At 32.4% G+C, this 14724-nt stretch overlaps 1 protein-coding gene across 1 annotated transcript; it reads left to right on the forward strand.

Moving 5' to 3' along the window:
* The first annotated feature begins 148 nt into the window (after positions 1 to 148).
* On the forward strand, positions 149 to 10622 carry LOC115877331 (bile salt-activated lipase-like). Its single transcript, XM_030893477.1, has 12 exons — positions 149 to 382; positions 1171 to 1308; positions 2501 to 2657; positions 2720 to 2897; positions 3626 to 3963; positions 4033 to 4202; positions 4370 to 4520; positions 4750 to 5056; positions 6251 to 6588; positions 6667 to 6833; positions 6912 to 7062; positions 10280 to 10622. The coding sequence occupies exons 1-12, from the start codon at positions 182 to 184 to the stop codon at positions 10588 to 10590; spliced, it is 2607 nt and encodes an 868-aa protein (XP_030749337.1). The 5' UTR covers positions 149 to 181; the 3' UTR covers positions 10591 to 10622.
* The last annotated feature ends 4102 nt before the right edge of the window (positions 10623 to 14724 follow it).

Consider the following 14724-nt stretch of genomic DNA (forward strand, 5'->3'; position numbering starts at 1 on the left):
TTCATTTAAAGTAGATATTTAAATAAATTCTCAATGAAAATAATTATCGTTAGGTATAGGTCAAAGTTTAAAACGTTTCAGAAGCACTTAAAAAATGTAATACTTTACTAGTATTTTCCTAGAGATAAGATATAAATATTTTATATAAAAAGTAATATTTGGTAAACTAAACCAATCGAAAATGTATTTCATTAAAGTATTTGTGTTAGTTATAACTATATTCTTTGCATCAAACGCAACCAATGGAGAAACAGAACCACTTGTAACAATTACACAAGGAGCCCTACAGGGCTCTATAAGTTATGATTATAATGGGTCTAAGTTTTACAGTTTTTTGGGTGTTCCTTATGCAACTTCTCCAAATGGTACAAGAAGATTTAAGGTAATAGAGTAATAATAACTAAAATAAACGTATACTTATTTATCTTAAAAAACATTAGCTATTAACTGTTAAGTTCTTACTTATACACATTTTTTAAATTTATTTTTGTCTCTAGTCAACATTTTAGGTTGTTTCAGTATTAATTTTAGTCCTCTGTTCTGTACTACTATATTATTATGTTTAGCTTTTGATATTCCCAAATTTCGTTTAATGGTATGCTATTATTCATTCTAACAAAATATCAATACCACCAAATCTCTATCACACTTTTCATTTCTATACAAAATCGGTTTTAGTTTCAATTTTTTTAGACACTCAATCCTTTTAGGTTTATATTGGTTAAGTCATAATCTCATTTGAGATATAATATCATAATTCTTTAAATTTTACTTTTTAGTCTATTTTTTTATTAGAATCCAACTGTCACAGCCAAAATAGTTAACAGAACTTTAAACCTTTGACAAATATTATTCTCATGATATTTTATAGCATTGCTTGTTGCTTACAAAGTTAATGCTAATAACTTAAAGAAGTTAACTATAATACAAAGATATCATAAGCAAAAAACAGGAAATATAAGCAAAAAACACTAGTCATTATTTAACCATGATATGACGCAAAACTAATGTCATAATGAAATCATTAATACAATATGATCGAAAAAAACGGCGTCAGCTATGGCTATTAAACGAAGATTGCTGTGATTTTATTTGGGAAATGTCTTTGATTGTCATTTCCTAGACAACTGGACGCCGTTTTTTTTGGATTATACGGTATTTTCTCTTTAGGTTGCTGAAGCTCCAGTCGCCTGGGATGGTGTAAAGAATGCAACTGTTGAGGGTAATGCTTGTCCCCAATACAATGCTTTAACAAACTCAGTAATAGGTGACGAAGACTGTCTTTTTCTCAACGTTTTTACTAGAAATGTAAGTAGTATGTAATAATTTAATTATTTGATTGCTTAATAATAATACACCATATTTAAATGAATAATATACTTTCTGTATCGTTAAGGAAAATTATTATTAGTAAAGTAAATTGCATTTTTGTTACATTTTGATAGTAAGTAATTGAATAATAATATTAATAAATGTTTTTATTTCCCAAATGAAACTGTTAAACAAAATATTACAAATGAAAAAATGAAAAATAATACGCTGATATAAATAAAATATAAATAGTATAAACAAAAAAATGAGAGTTCAAAATGAAAAGGAGCGACATTCGAAACTTCTATGTTCGGCTGTTCCATTTAACTCATAACATTTAACTATGATGACATTTAAAATAAACAAAAAAAAGTACGTACATAATTAAAACGCAATTAATTGTAATAAAAAAAACTCTATTGTACACCAAAAAAAAACATTGACGGGCATAGAATTTAAAACTGTTTATATTTTAAGCTTTTATATGATCTGGCCATTTTTTATGCTTTTTTTTTGAAATTGAGTAGGTAAAAGATGACTCATACAAAGATGGCTGGAATAGACGGTTGTCCTGCGGACGAATAGACGGTTTTTGCGTATATTAATATTACGAGCGTCTTCTGGAAATTGATTTTTTTCGAAAAGGTATTTTGGTAGTTGCGATTTTATTGTACAAAAATAGGATCTTTAAATATAATATCTAATTTTCATACAACACATGTTTTCATACAAAAATGTTGAAATTACTCTCTGACAGAGGTTTTTTCGAAAATTAAATATTTTTTGAATTTTATTCTACTTTTCAGTAAATTCTAAATGTTTTAAAAGATCTCCTGTATATGAAACCACGTACTCTAAATTTTGACCAGGTATATTACAAAATACATAGCCTCTTTAAAAAAAATGTATCTATTTTGTCCAATTATCTTCAACGTACTGTATACCTCTATGATTTGCAGTCTATGTGTACAGGGTGGTCGAAATTGGTCTGTTTTAACAGAGAAAACCTATTTCCTGACTAGATAAAGCAAAACCGACATTGAAAATATCAACAGGCGGTTTAAGCCATTAAACGTGTCTCAGAACTCGAGTCCATGACATCTATGTCGATTTTGCTCTATATAGTCAGGAAATAGGATTTCTCTGTTAAAACAGACCAATTTCGACCACCCTGTACATAAATTTCTAGTTGCCAGAAGAAAACACTAAAGCCAAAGACGTAATGGTATGGATACACGGAGGTTCATTTACGTCAGGATCTGGCGGACCAAGCACATATGGACCTGAATTTCTTCTCACAGAAGATATTGTACTAGTTACAATCAACTATCGTTTAGGATTTTTTGGTAGACATTTTTATCTCACATTATTTACACAATTCTCACGAGTAAATCCTTTAATATCCTAGGATATCTACAAGCATCAACTGTACCAGGAAATTTGGGTTTTAAAGATCAAGTAGCTGCTTTGAAATGGGTTCGAGACAATATTGCTCAATTTAATGGAGATCCAGACCGTGTAACTTTGTTCGGAGAAAGCGCAGGTTCGGCTTCGGTACATTATCATGTTCTGTCTCCATTATCCAAGTAAGGAATACCTATTAATCTTTAAATAAACAGTAATGTTTCGAACAAAAAAAAAGAAAATCTGATATAAACACCATCTTGCCGAACAAAAAAGTAGTTATGAGAATGTGATTCATTTTCTTATACATATATTTTATTTGGATTAAAAACCTTATAAAATGAACAGATAAAAATTACAGTTAAAAATCGCTAGTGTGTGAATTAGTAGTATTCTACTAGGACTAGCCCATTCTGTGCATACATCGCCTAAACTGAAATCATCCATATTAATACCCATATTAATATTGTTGTATTTTGCAATTTTCGACTTAAAGTGATAACAAGAATGCAATCGCTGTGCCATTTGCGGTTTAGTTATTCACAGTTTATTTTTAAATTGCTAACGAATTGCTTCTTTTATTTTTTTTCTCATCTCTAAGACATTGTTATTACCACAGATAGTGATATCAGTTGTATTTACCCCATTTTAAGTCATCACTCCCTGCTTTGTCGGCGTTTTAATCGTCGCATCAAAGAGATGACACCATACTTGGTGCGATAACTATGAAGTTTAGTTGAATTTAACCAGTGTTCCCGTATCAGTTACTATTTTTGTAAGCGTTCTACAAGTTAGTATAGACCGTTATTTTACTGGCTTTTAAAAAACTACGATGGAATGAACACAGCCATTCAGTATTACTACAACTGAATCTATAGTATCTTAATAATATTAACGATTATTATTTTAGAGGTTTGTTCCACAAAGCTATAATGGAAAGTGGAGCTGCTTTATGCTCTTTTGCTGACAACAGTTATCACAATATTGTAGCCTTGGCAAATTCAGTAGATAACAATATTAAAACGGAAGATGAAGCTGTCGATTTGTTCACCACTCATTCAGCTACAGAGTTTGTTCAACTTCAGGTGGTTTTATCTGACACTGGAATACCTGGTGGACCAAGTGTTATAGGTTTGAGCATAGAAAATCCAGCAGATGATGCGTTTATATCTAGAAACGTCATTGATATATTGACTTCGGGAGAATATAATCAAGTACCTTTACTATTGGGGTTTAATGACAGAGAAGGTAACTTCTAGAACTTTATGCATTTTTCATTGTGTTAGACTAATACATATGTTTGTGTTTATTTTTTAGGTATTTGGCTTGAGGTAATAAGAGAATCTAATAATAAATCTATACCTGCTGAAGATTTTATTCCACATAATATTGATTTTGGAGGAAATACAACACTCAAAGATTTGTATGTAAGGAAATACCAGAAAAGATATTTTCAAACCTTTAACATGAGGGATGGTTATATAAAGGTACTAAGGAACTAATCACTTAGTTATTTAAATACCAAATAAATATTCAGTATAACTTAATCATGTAAAAGTTTAGCAATTTTTTATAATAACAAAAACAGCCATATATTTAATTGAAAGTTTCATCTAAGAGTAATTATTGCTTAAAGATTATTTATTATTTTTAGGCTTTCGGCGAAACAAGATACCTCTCTGGAATCTTTGCAGCTGTAAAAAATCATTTATTAACAGCAGTTAATCCTGTCTTTTTATACAAATTTGCTAAAGACACGTCTTTGAATTTAGACAAAGTTTCAACAGGCGTTACAGATATACCTGGTGAGTATTCCTCGCTTATAAGTATGTAAATATTTTAGAATTTAATTTTACAAAATCCAATTCAATTGAAAATTGATAATATTATATTACATTATAAGACAATTAATTAAGTATTGATTAGTTATATATAAATACAATAAAATAAAGAAATTTAAAAATTTCAGATAATATTTTTATAGTAAAGATTTTCAGCATTTCAGCATTTTTAAATCAATTATTTCTTCATTAGGAGCATCTCATGGAGACGAAATCGGTTATCTCTTTTATACACCATATACCCCTAAAATTAAACCAGAGAGTCTCGAAGATATCAGTTGGAGGGAAATGGTGAAATTATGGACCAATTTCGCAAAATATGGCACTCCAACACCTTGCGAAGATGAAGTAGGCATTATCTGGAAACCTGCCACTCTTGATGGATTTGACCTTTTGCATTTACAAAATACTGGTTTGAGAATGAAAGCTAATACTGAGGAGGAACTTATTAAATTCTGGTCTGAGCTATATCATCAAAGTAACAAAACTATAAATTATTTGTAAAGGTGTATAATAAATGAGACGTATTCAACATAGTTTTTGCATTCTGTTTTAATTTTCCATTCTTCGTCTTGAGGTGCCTATTCTTAACGAAGATTGCTGACAAACCAAGACATTCAAACATCAGGAGATTTCGATAACTACATCGAAATGTTTCAGCTGTTCAGACAAGCGTTCGAACAGTCATTCCTGACCAATATTTTATGTATTTCATCCAAGATATCTGTCTTCTGCCTGGACCTCGCTTCCTTTCAATTTAAATTTTGATGATAAGGTGTAGTAGATGGTATTTGTCCTTCTTGAGAATATGTCCAAAGTATTCGGATTATCTTTTCTTTAATATACTTGGAAGCTCTTTCTTTCTTGTTCCCTTTTAATACGGATCAAATTGATCCATATTAAATTTATATCCTCAGACTAAAATCTATCCGTCCAAAATATCTTCAGAATCCGACGAAGTAATCATATTTCAAAGGCTTCAATTTTCTTTATTGCATATAGTTTTTGGTTTCAGGATCCAAGATTCCATTCCATATAAGAGCACAGAATATGTGTAGCGCTGGACACTGAAACCATATGATATCGGATGTTCAATGTTAGATCTTTATCACAAAAGAATTGTGTTCCATTGGTAGTTGCATAAAACTCTAAGAGTTGTATACCCTGCTGGCAAGCGAAACTTTGGGTCGGCGCGGCGGTTACATGTATAGGAGCGAATCGCTATGGCAATCTAGTAAGTCGGAGAGAGCAAAAATACGAAATATTTATTACATAACTACTTAATCTGACACTAGATTCCATGCGCTTGGGAAAATACTTGCCTTCTGTCTTTATTCAGTACATCTTCTGTCTCCAGTACATCTTTAGTACATCATAATTTTGCTAAGCGTGTTGATCGTACCTTCATACACACGAAAATCGGCACCCAAGATCAGAAATGCCAGCCCCTAGTATACTATTTATAGAACTCCTATATTACCAAACTGTTTTATTGTAGTTAAAAAAGGATTATTTAAATATTTTCTAGTTACGTTCTAACAATTTCCTATTAAATATATCTTATACTCGCTACTTATTTGCTACTTGAGGCTGTAAATCGGAGCTTTATTATTCACTAAATCTATACCCATACCAATTTTTATAAATGTAGTTAACTTAATCTAATATGTCAATAATATTAAGTATTATTTTAGAGGATTGTTTCAAAAAGCTATAATGGAAAGTGGAGCTGCTTTGTGCTCTTTTGCTGACTATAGTTACCACAATATTGTCGCGCTTGCTAATTCAGTCAATAACAATATTACAACGGAAGATGAAGCTGTCGATCTATTCAGCACTCTTTCAGCTACGGAGTTAGTTCAACTTCAAGTGATCTTATCTGCGACTGAAAAACCTGGTGGACCAAATGTTATGGGTTTAAAGATTGAAGATCCAGCAAATGACGCATTTATATCTAGGAATGTCATTGATATATTGACTTCGGGAGAATATAATCAAATTCCTTTACTATTGGGATTTAATGACAGAGAAGGTATAACATAGAAGTTTATCATTTTTTTCTGGAACTTTGTTCTTTTTGGGTTTAATAATACTCTTTTTTTCTTTTAAGGCATTTTGTTTGAACTCATAAGAGAATATAGTAATAAATCTATACCTGTTGAAGATTTTATACCGCACAATATTGATTTTGGAGGAAATACAATACTTAAAGATGCATATGTAAAGAAATACCAAGAAAGATATTTCCAAGCCTTTGACAGGGATAGTTATATAAAGGTACTAGGGAGATAAAAACTTGAAAATTGCAACTAAAAATAAATATTGCTTTAGGAAGATTAAAACTATTGTTTTTAGGCTTTCAGTGATACAAGATACATTCCTGGGATTTTTGGGACTGTAAAGAATCATTTACTTTCATCAGTTCAACCTGTCTTTTTATACAAATTTTCGAGAGATACGTCATTGAATTATGCCAAGGTTACAGCAGGTGCTAGAGATATACCTGGTTAGTATTGGGATTTATTTGTGGAATGCTTTCTTTGTTAAATATCATTCGATTGGACACGAAAATGTATGAAAAAGATCCAAGAAATCATATTTAATTTAAAAAAAAAATAAAAATATTTTTGGTACAGACTCGAACTTTATCATTAGGCTCTTGGAAACTAGAAGAGATGTATGTATTGTTGTCTAGTGCAGAAAATCTGTGTATTTTCATTCTGGTTAAAATACCACCTTAAAAGTTTGTAAATCCCGAATACTTCCGAAAATTTCGTTAATGTTCGCTTTTTAGCTTTTATTTTTTAAACATGTCTTTGAACAGATGTAATAAAATTAAATTGGTTTTAAAATATAATAATAATACCATCTTGTAGAACAAAAAAGTAGCAATAAGACTGTAGAAAAATGTTGAAATAGAGACATTAAATAATAAAAATAGAATATAAATATAAAGAATATATAAAAAAAGAATCCATATACTAAATTGCCACGCCCTTTCTAATTTGAAGTTCAATAAAACACAAGTTTACTTAATTAGGATGAGTTGCATAGAGGCCACTAGCTTTTTAATTTTAACAGCCGGGTGATCGGGGTTCAAAGATATTAATAAAAGGGCGCCACGAGATTATACTCTATGAACTCGGCAATAAAGATGTAACTATTAAGTAGACTTCAACACTAACCTCGAACTGTTGAGTGCAACTATCATGAACTTCAAATATTCTATAACTATTTGTACTTAAGTGACTCTAACTTAACTATGAGACTAGACTGCAAATAATACTACTAAAAATATTTAAGCAATTTATTGAAACATCAAAAAGGTTCAATGTATAAAGAAAATGATGAAATGTATATGAAATGAAGTAAAGTTTAAATCGATAAGAATAAATGAAAAATGAAAATGGTCTAAGCTATACTAAAACTAAGACGTCATCCCCCTTAACTTAAACTAAGTATGCTCTAAGGGCGCAATACAAATAGCAAATCTAAACCTAACTAAAATCTAAACAGTCTTACTCTACTCGATGTGACATACTTGAAAACAACTCGGAAGTTCCTCCGGCTGAGCTACGGTGTATAGCTACAGCGTGGCTACGGCGCGGCGGTGCACAGCAGCTTGGTATACTGTCACTGGAGCCCACGGATGTCAGCAGACGTACGGATGCCAGCCAGGTATAGGACTTCAAAAGGTGAACATAAAAACCCTAAATAATATTGGTTGTCTTAGAAAAGAGCCTCAATTATAGTACAAGGACTAGCACAACGTGTAGGAGTTAATAAAGGTAATAAAGAAGGACTAATCAAATCTGAACTTTACCTCAACGAGGGTTTATGATGTCCAACGGGTACCTCTACACGGGCAACAGGATGGAATTCTGGACTGTTCTGTGCACTACGGTCTGGATCGGTCTCCTTGCTCTACAATTACGAACAACCAAATAAGACTCAACTAATCTTTCTACACCACGTGGGCGTGGAAAAGTCGAAAACCAGACAACATATGAACAAAAATCAGTTGAGCATTGACTTAGAATAGGCAGAAGAATTATAGCATACCTGTGAACTGTTCGGGGACTACTTGAGCACGTGGAATCGGGATATCGGTCGGAAAAATTTGGCTATTTAATCCCTTACGGAAATTGGTCGGTGGTCCATGTAAACTGAACAAAATCTAACCACGTTTCTGACCAAATGTGTTTCGGAAGCCTTAATCCTTCTTTACGAAGACCTGCTATTCACCAACAGGGAATGCTTCACGAAACGGCAGCCAGTTCTTCACGACGATATTCTCGGTCGGGGAGTACACAAGAAGTGATGCAAGGATTCGATTTCCTTCACAAAATCAGATTTCAACCGGAAATCTCCCTCCAGGATATAGATAGAGAACTATATATCTTGACTAGTCCAACTCACAAAAAGGCATAAATAAAAAATGATGTTTTCTCCTCAGCCATATTCCATATCCGGTCAATGAACGAACTAAACTCAGAAATTCCACAATTAAAAGAACGAATTGCACACTGCGATCCACATCAAAAATAACCAATTTAGCTACGAAATTTTATCTGATAATTATAAAATTTCAATAACCAAAACAAAGGATAAATAAATCCAAAAACATCTGATTTGATCTGACAGTGACAAGTGGCGGAGGTGATGATCAAAGATATAGAGAGATGGACAAAAAGCCTACTACTGCTGGTGTGCCTGGTCCAGTGACAATATTGTGTATCTATAGCGCGGTGTATATCGGGTTGCATAATTGTAAAATTTAAATAAAATAATATTTAACAATTAAATTATAGTAAACATGATGCAAAAATAATAGCTATTTGCGATATTTTATGAGCTAGCACACAGAGGTCGTTGCGAGGAAATTTGATTGTTACAAAATAACATACAATGTGTTATATTTATTTAAATAACAAATTTGGTATGACTCACTGTGACATGAGACATCCTGTATAAAAGCTATTGTTATTATAGATCATACCAAATAAACTTTTCGTCACGTGATTAAGCTTGACCGCCACAGTGTTACCCACTTTTATATATTTTATTTTAACTAAACGTTCTCCAACCCAGTGTGAGTACATATCAATGTAAAACCTCTGTCTAGGGGTAGCGAACTCAAAAAACTCACAATCTTTTAGGATATTTTTTGTTTTTTCAGTTTTTGAAATAAACATCCTAAAAGATTGTGAGTTTTTTGAGTCCCCTACCCCTCGTCAGAGGTTTTACATTATTTTATTTCAATCAAAATATTTTAGGAGCCAAAAGTAGATTAATTATAAATATGTAAACAGTTATTATTTACATCAACAAAACTCACCTCCAGCACTTAAGAGACATAATGGGTCATTACTACCGCTTACCCAAGTTTTTTGCTACGGCTATTGAGCTATCTTGTATACTTCACACTAAAAGAGGTTCTAAAGAGAATAATGTTCGACTGCAAGATCTACTAGTAAAAAATTTTAAACTTAAAATATCACAACACAATTCATTTAAACCAAAAAGTCAATGACAATGACAGGAAATAAATAAATAAATATGGTAACTTGACACTTTTTACATCAGAGCTACCACCTTAATCCCTAGTGGGAAATTTAAATTTCTTTAAAAAAAAGGAGATTATTGGTGGCATGACGCTCATGGCATTGTCTTTGCTGAATCGTAGTTTCCAACGTTTTTATGAATGTTTTTTTTTCTAATAGGAGCATCTCATGCAGACGACATTGGGTACCTATTCTATACCCCATACACGCCTGAAATTGTAACAGGCAGTGTTGAAGATATTAGTTGGAGGCAAATGGTAAAACTATGGACCAATTTCGCAAAATACGACAATCCAACGCCCAGCGAAGATGACGTAAACGTTATCTGGTCACCAGCTACTCTTAATGAATTCAATCTTTTACATTTTCAAAATAGTGGTTTAAGTGTGGAAGCTAACGCTGAGGAGGAACTTATTGAATTTTGGTCTGATCTATATCATCAAAGTAACAATACTATAAATTATTTGTAAATTTGTATAATAAAACAGGTGTAAACAGCATAGATTTTAAAATTTTCTTTAGTTTCTCTCTACACTCAAGATTTTCTTTACTTTCTCCTTATATCCAAGTGGAAACCATTTTAAAGCAGAACTCAGACACCTGGAAGACTCCATTGGTAACCTGGAATGGAAATCCTCCAATGATCCAAAACTTTTGAAAATATTTCTCAGGACTTTCTCAGACAGAAAAAAAATCAACGACTTTTTTCTGAAGTTTAGTATGTTGGAGTACCTCCGCATCGGTTTTTCGGTAGCAATGCTTGCGAATTGTGAGCTACTGCTTAACCAGATTGCAAATGGTGCCTCGTGCCTCATTTTCTTCCCTTTTTCTTTTTTTCACAATCACTAGTTTATCGTTGCTGATTCCTCCCGTATTGATGAAGCCGGAAGGCAGAAACAAGTAAGTGTCTACGGGTAGTCATATTTTAGTCATGCTTTCATGGCTAATCTTACTGTAGGTTAGGTTAATTTGGTTGTAGATAATAACGATAATTTCGTTTCTTTTTTTATTACAGTTTACAGTTGGAGGTTGGAACCTTTGGTGTTACACAGCAAAATAAAACACTAAATCACCACACTACACCAAAATACTTTTATTTTTACACTGGACGCGCGTTTTGGTGTATTATGGTGATTTAGTGCTTTATTTTGCTTTATTACAGTCCCCACGATAACATCCTTTGTTTATTTTTATTGTTGGTTATATTAGTTTTATTAGTACAAATGTAGCATGTTTTTGGACTATTCTACCTTTTTCATTAATAGCCTTATCTATTTTTTTTATATTATTATTAAATCATTATTAAAATCTCCTCAACGAACTTCTCAGTAAATTAAAGCTAAGAAACATTGGCAAATGCAGATTTTGTGGGGAATATGGGGAAACACCGGAACACCTCATCACTGAGATCGCCGAGACGACAACCATTCGTGCCATGAACTTTGGTACGTCTGATATTGGAGAACTAATCTCTATAAAAGTCTCAGATACTGATTTTGTCAAAGCCTTGACACAAGGTGACATACAAGGTGATTAAATTTCTCCCTCCCATAAAAAGTTCTGAAGTATCTCAAAGAAAAAATTTATCCAGCTAAAACATAGACATAATAGATTGTCTCTTCTAAGGTAATTTGACACAGTTTTTTTTAGATCGCACGGTACATTCTTTATTTAAATTTCTTTTGAACAAAAAACATTTTTTTTTTTTCGTTGCTTTAGAGTGAAAATAGGTTATAAACAGGCCACTTACGTTTCAAGGATCAACTTGCCGTGCTGAAGTGGTTGCATAAAAAACGTAAAAAACCTTAATGGAGATCCAAATCGTGTGACACTTGCAGGCTGAAGGGCTGGCTCGGCTTTCGTGCAATATCACGTCTTATCCAGATTATACAGGTAAAAAGGAATAAATATATTTATATTTTTCGTAGTTTCTTTTCAGAAAATATAATGTTAGAATTATAATTATAGACTAAAACAGAAAACTTTGGGAATGAATGTTGTTTAAGTGCAAACCTAAAGTACGTAATAGAATGTATTTCAGGAAAATATTTTGACTTCTACGGGGTGGCCCAAAAAAGTATGAGTGGATCGGGATATTTTTTTTTAATGGAACACCCTGTATATTATTGCATTTTTGGTTTCCTCTCTGATCACTCTATGTAATCCTAAGATATTATTAAATATGTTTTTCAACCTTTTTAAAAAAAAATATTAAGGACACCAAAATAAATGTCCTGAAAATTAAAACTGTAAGTACTATTGAAGGTCCTTACTATAGTTGGTCTGTACTTTTTTACTTTGTTATAAATAACGTAATCTTAAACAATACAGGGTGTTCAAAATTCTGTGCCAAACTTTCTAAAATATAAAATAATTTTTCTTGTTTTTTTTTTAAATCGAACACCCTGTATATTCTTTCTTTGTTCAATAAAGAAATAACAATTTTTTTTTATATCTAAAGAATTCTGAAATTTTTAGCTGTTTTGAAAATACTCATAGTTTTTTAACATACCTATGGCTCTTTCAATGATAAAATACTAGATAAAAATCATTAGAAAGTTTTGATAAAAAATTACTGTTTAAAACACCACATGTTACAAATATACCATAATATTACGAATATCCGCAAAACCGTTAAAAATTTTTAAATAATTTAAATAAAAAAATGTTTATTTTTTAATTCTACCCTATCAAAGAAATAATATACAGGGTGTTCCTTTAAAAAAAATAATCCCGACCAACTCACACTTTTTTATCCATCCTGTAGATCTTAAAATATTTTTTTGAAAGACATTCTAATACATACTTTACGTTTGCATTTAAACTTTTTTTTACACTTGTCAAATTTCGAATTTAAAGACAGTGAAGACAAATATTCTAAAACTTAGATATTGTGTATTAATACTAAACATCTGAAAATGGTCGAATTTTAATCAGTATTCCTTAAAAAAATGTAATATTAACATATATTATTTTTTTATATATTTTCATAGTTTCAAAGAAAATTGGGAAGTACCTATTGCAGAAACAATACCAAGGTCTAGAGGTGTGTAGTTCGAGAACGAACTAGTTCCAATGAACTATTCCGATCCTGGAATGAAAGGAACTAGTTCCCGGTTTCTCAAAGAACCAGTTCCTCAGGACCTATTCCGGGATTGAGACTGTGACCGATATATAATAATATGCGATGGCGACGGATCGACCAGCACGATCGTAGCCCGATACCTGCCAGCCGTATGTTATCGGATCCGGACCTAGAGGAACTAGAGGAACTAAATAAAAGACTAGTTTACGTACATACGGATCGACAAGCGCGATCGTAGCCCAACGCTAGGCGAGAGTGGAGTGTGCCAACCGTATGTTACCTGTCCCGGACCTAAAGGACTGAGAGGAACTAATTAAAAGACTAGTTCACAGGAATCTATTCAGTCGGCAGTCCCGAGATATAATGCAAGGCGACGATGATGGATTCGGCCTTGTCTATTGCCACAGCCGGCGTAATTACCACAGAAAATTGTCGTGGATACTGTTTTTGATTTTTAGTTTGTCCTTTGAATATTTTATGGGAATGTTTCACTTTAGGTCCCTAAAATTAAGAAATATCTTATAAAACGAAGTAGATATTCTGAATTTTTAGACAAAAACAACAAGCTTTAAGTAAAATTTACGTATTATTTGCTCCAATTGATTTGTGATACAGTTTATTAAACTCTGATTTGAGTTTCTTTTTTATTTTTTTTTATCTGCAATAAAACTTACCTATATGTTTTTAACATACGCAATTAGACGTCTTGTTATATTTCGTAGATTATAAAAATTATACAGATCATGCTGTGGAATAGTTCTGACTGACAACGAACCCCATTAGCAAGCAACGGGGATGTCAATGTTAGTCGGGAACTATAGTGATTGTGAACTAAAGACCTAGTTCAAGAAATGATTCCTCTGGTGGAACTAGAACTAAGAAACCAGTTCCTCCCAAGGAACTAGAATTTCCACATCTACCAAGGTCTCCCGGTTCTAACTGATACGATTCCGAAAAAAAGTAGAGAATTCTAAATTCGGAGATGAACTGAAGCGTGAAAGAAATCCAAGAAAACTTACTAAAAATACTTTTACAAAAAAACAATAGAAAAAAGTCTTTTTTACCGATAATCTAACCAGAGCGACTTAGTCCCGAAAAAATAAACTATCGCCCTTTCCAGTTCGATAAGAATGATTCAGCGTCGACCAGAGACAGTCGTCCGCTCATTTTTACACATCATTACAGTTGGGAAAACTTTGGCAATTTCCGGCCGGGATTTACGGCGTAGGTTCGTCGTTGCGGCAAAAGCGCCACCTCGCCGAACAAATGTACCGTAAACGCAGAGAAATAAGTAATGGTAGAGGTGCCATAATATTCGAATAAATGAAAGCTCCAGCCGAGCGCGACAAAAAGAGAAGCAACGATTTATACAATAAGCAGGCAACAAAGAATTCGGCTGCCGAATACTACTGTGCTTCACTGACTGTGGCTAAACAGTCCTGACAGGTCGTAGATCGACAACTTATCACAATGCGCTTCATATCTGGTACAAGTCCACTCCAGTATCTAATCCACCCCA

The sequence above is a fragment of the Sitophilus oryzae genome, unplaced genomic scaffold (genome assembly GCF_002938485.1).
Source record: "Sitophilus oryzae breed Bouriz unplaced genomic scaffold, Soryzae_2.0 scaffold_1443_pilon_pilon, whole genome shotgun sequence".
In the NCBI taxonomy this organism is placed as follows: Eukaryota; Metazoa; Arthropoda; class Insecta; order Coleoptera; family Curculionidae; genus Sitophilus; species Sitophilus oryzae.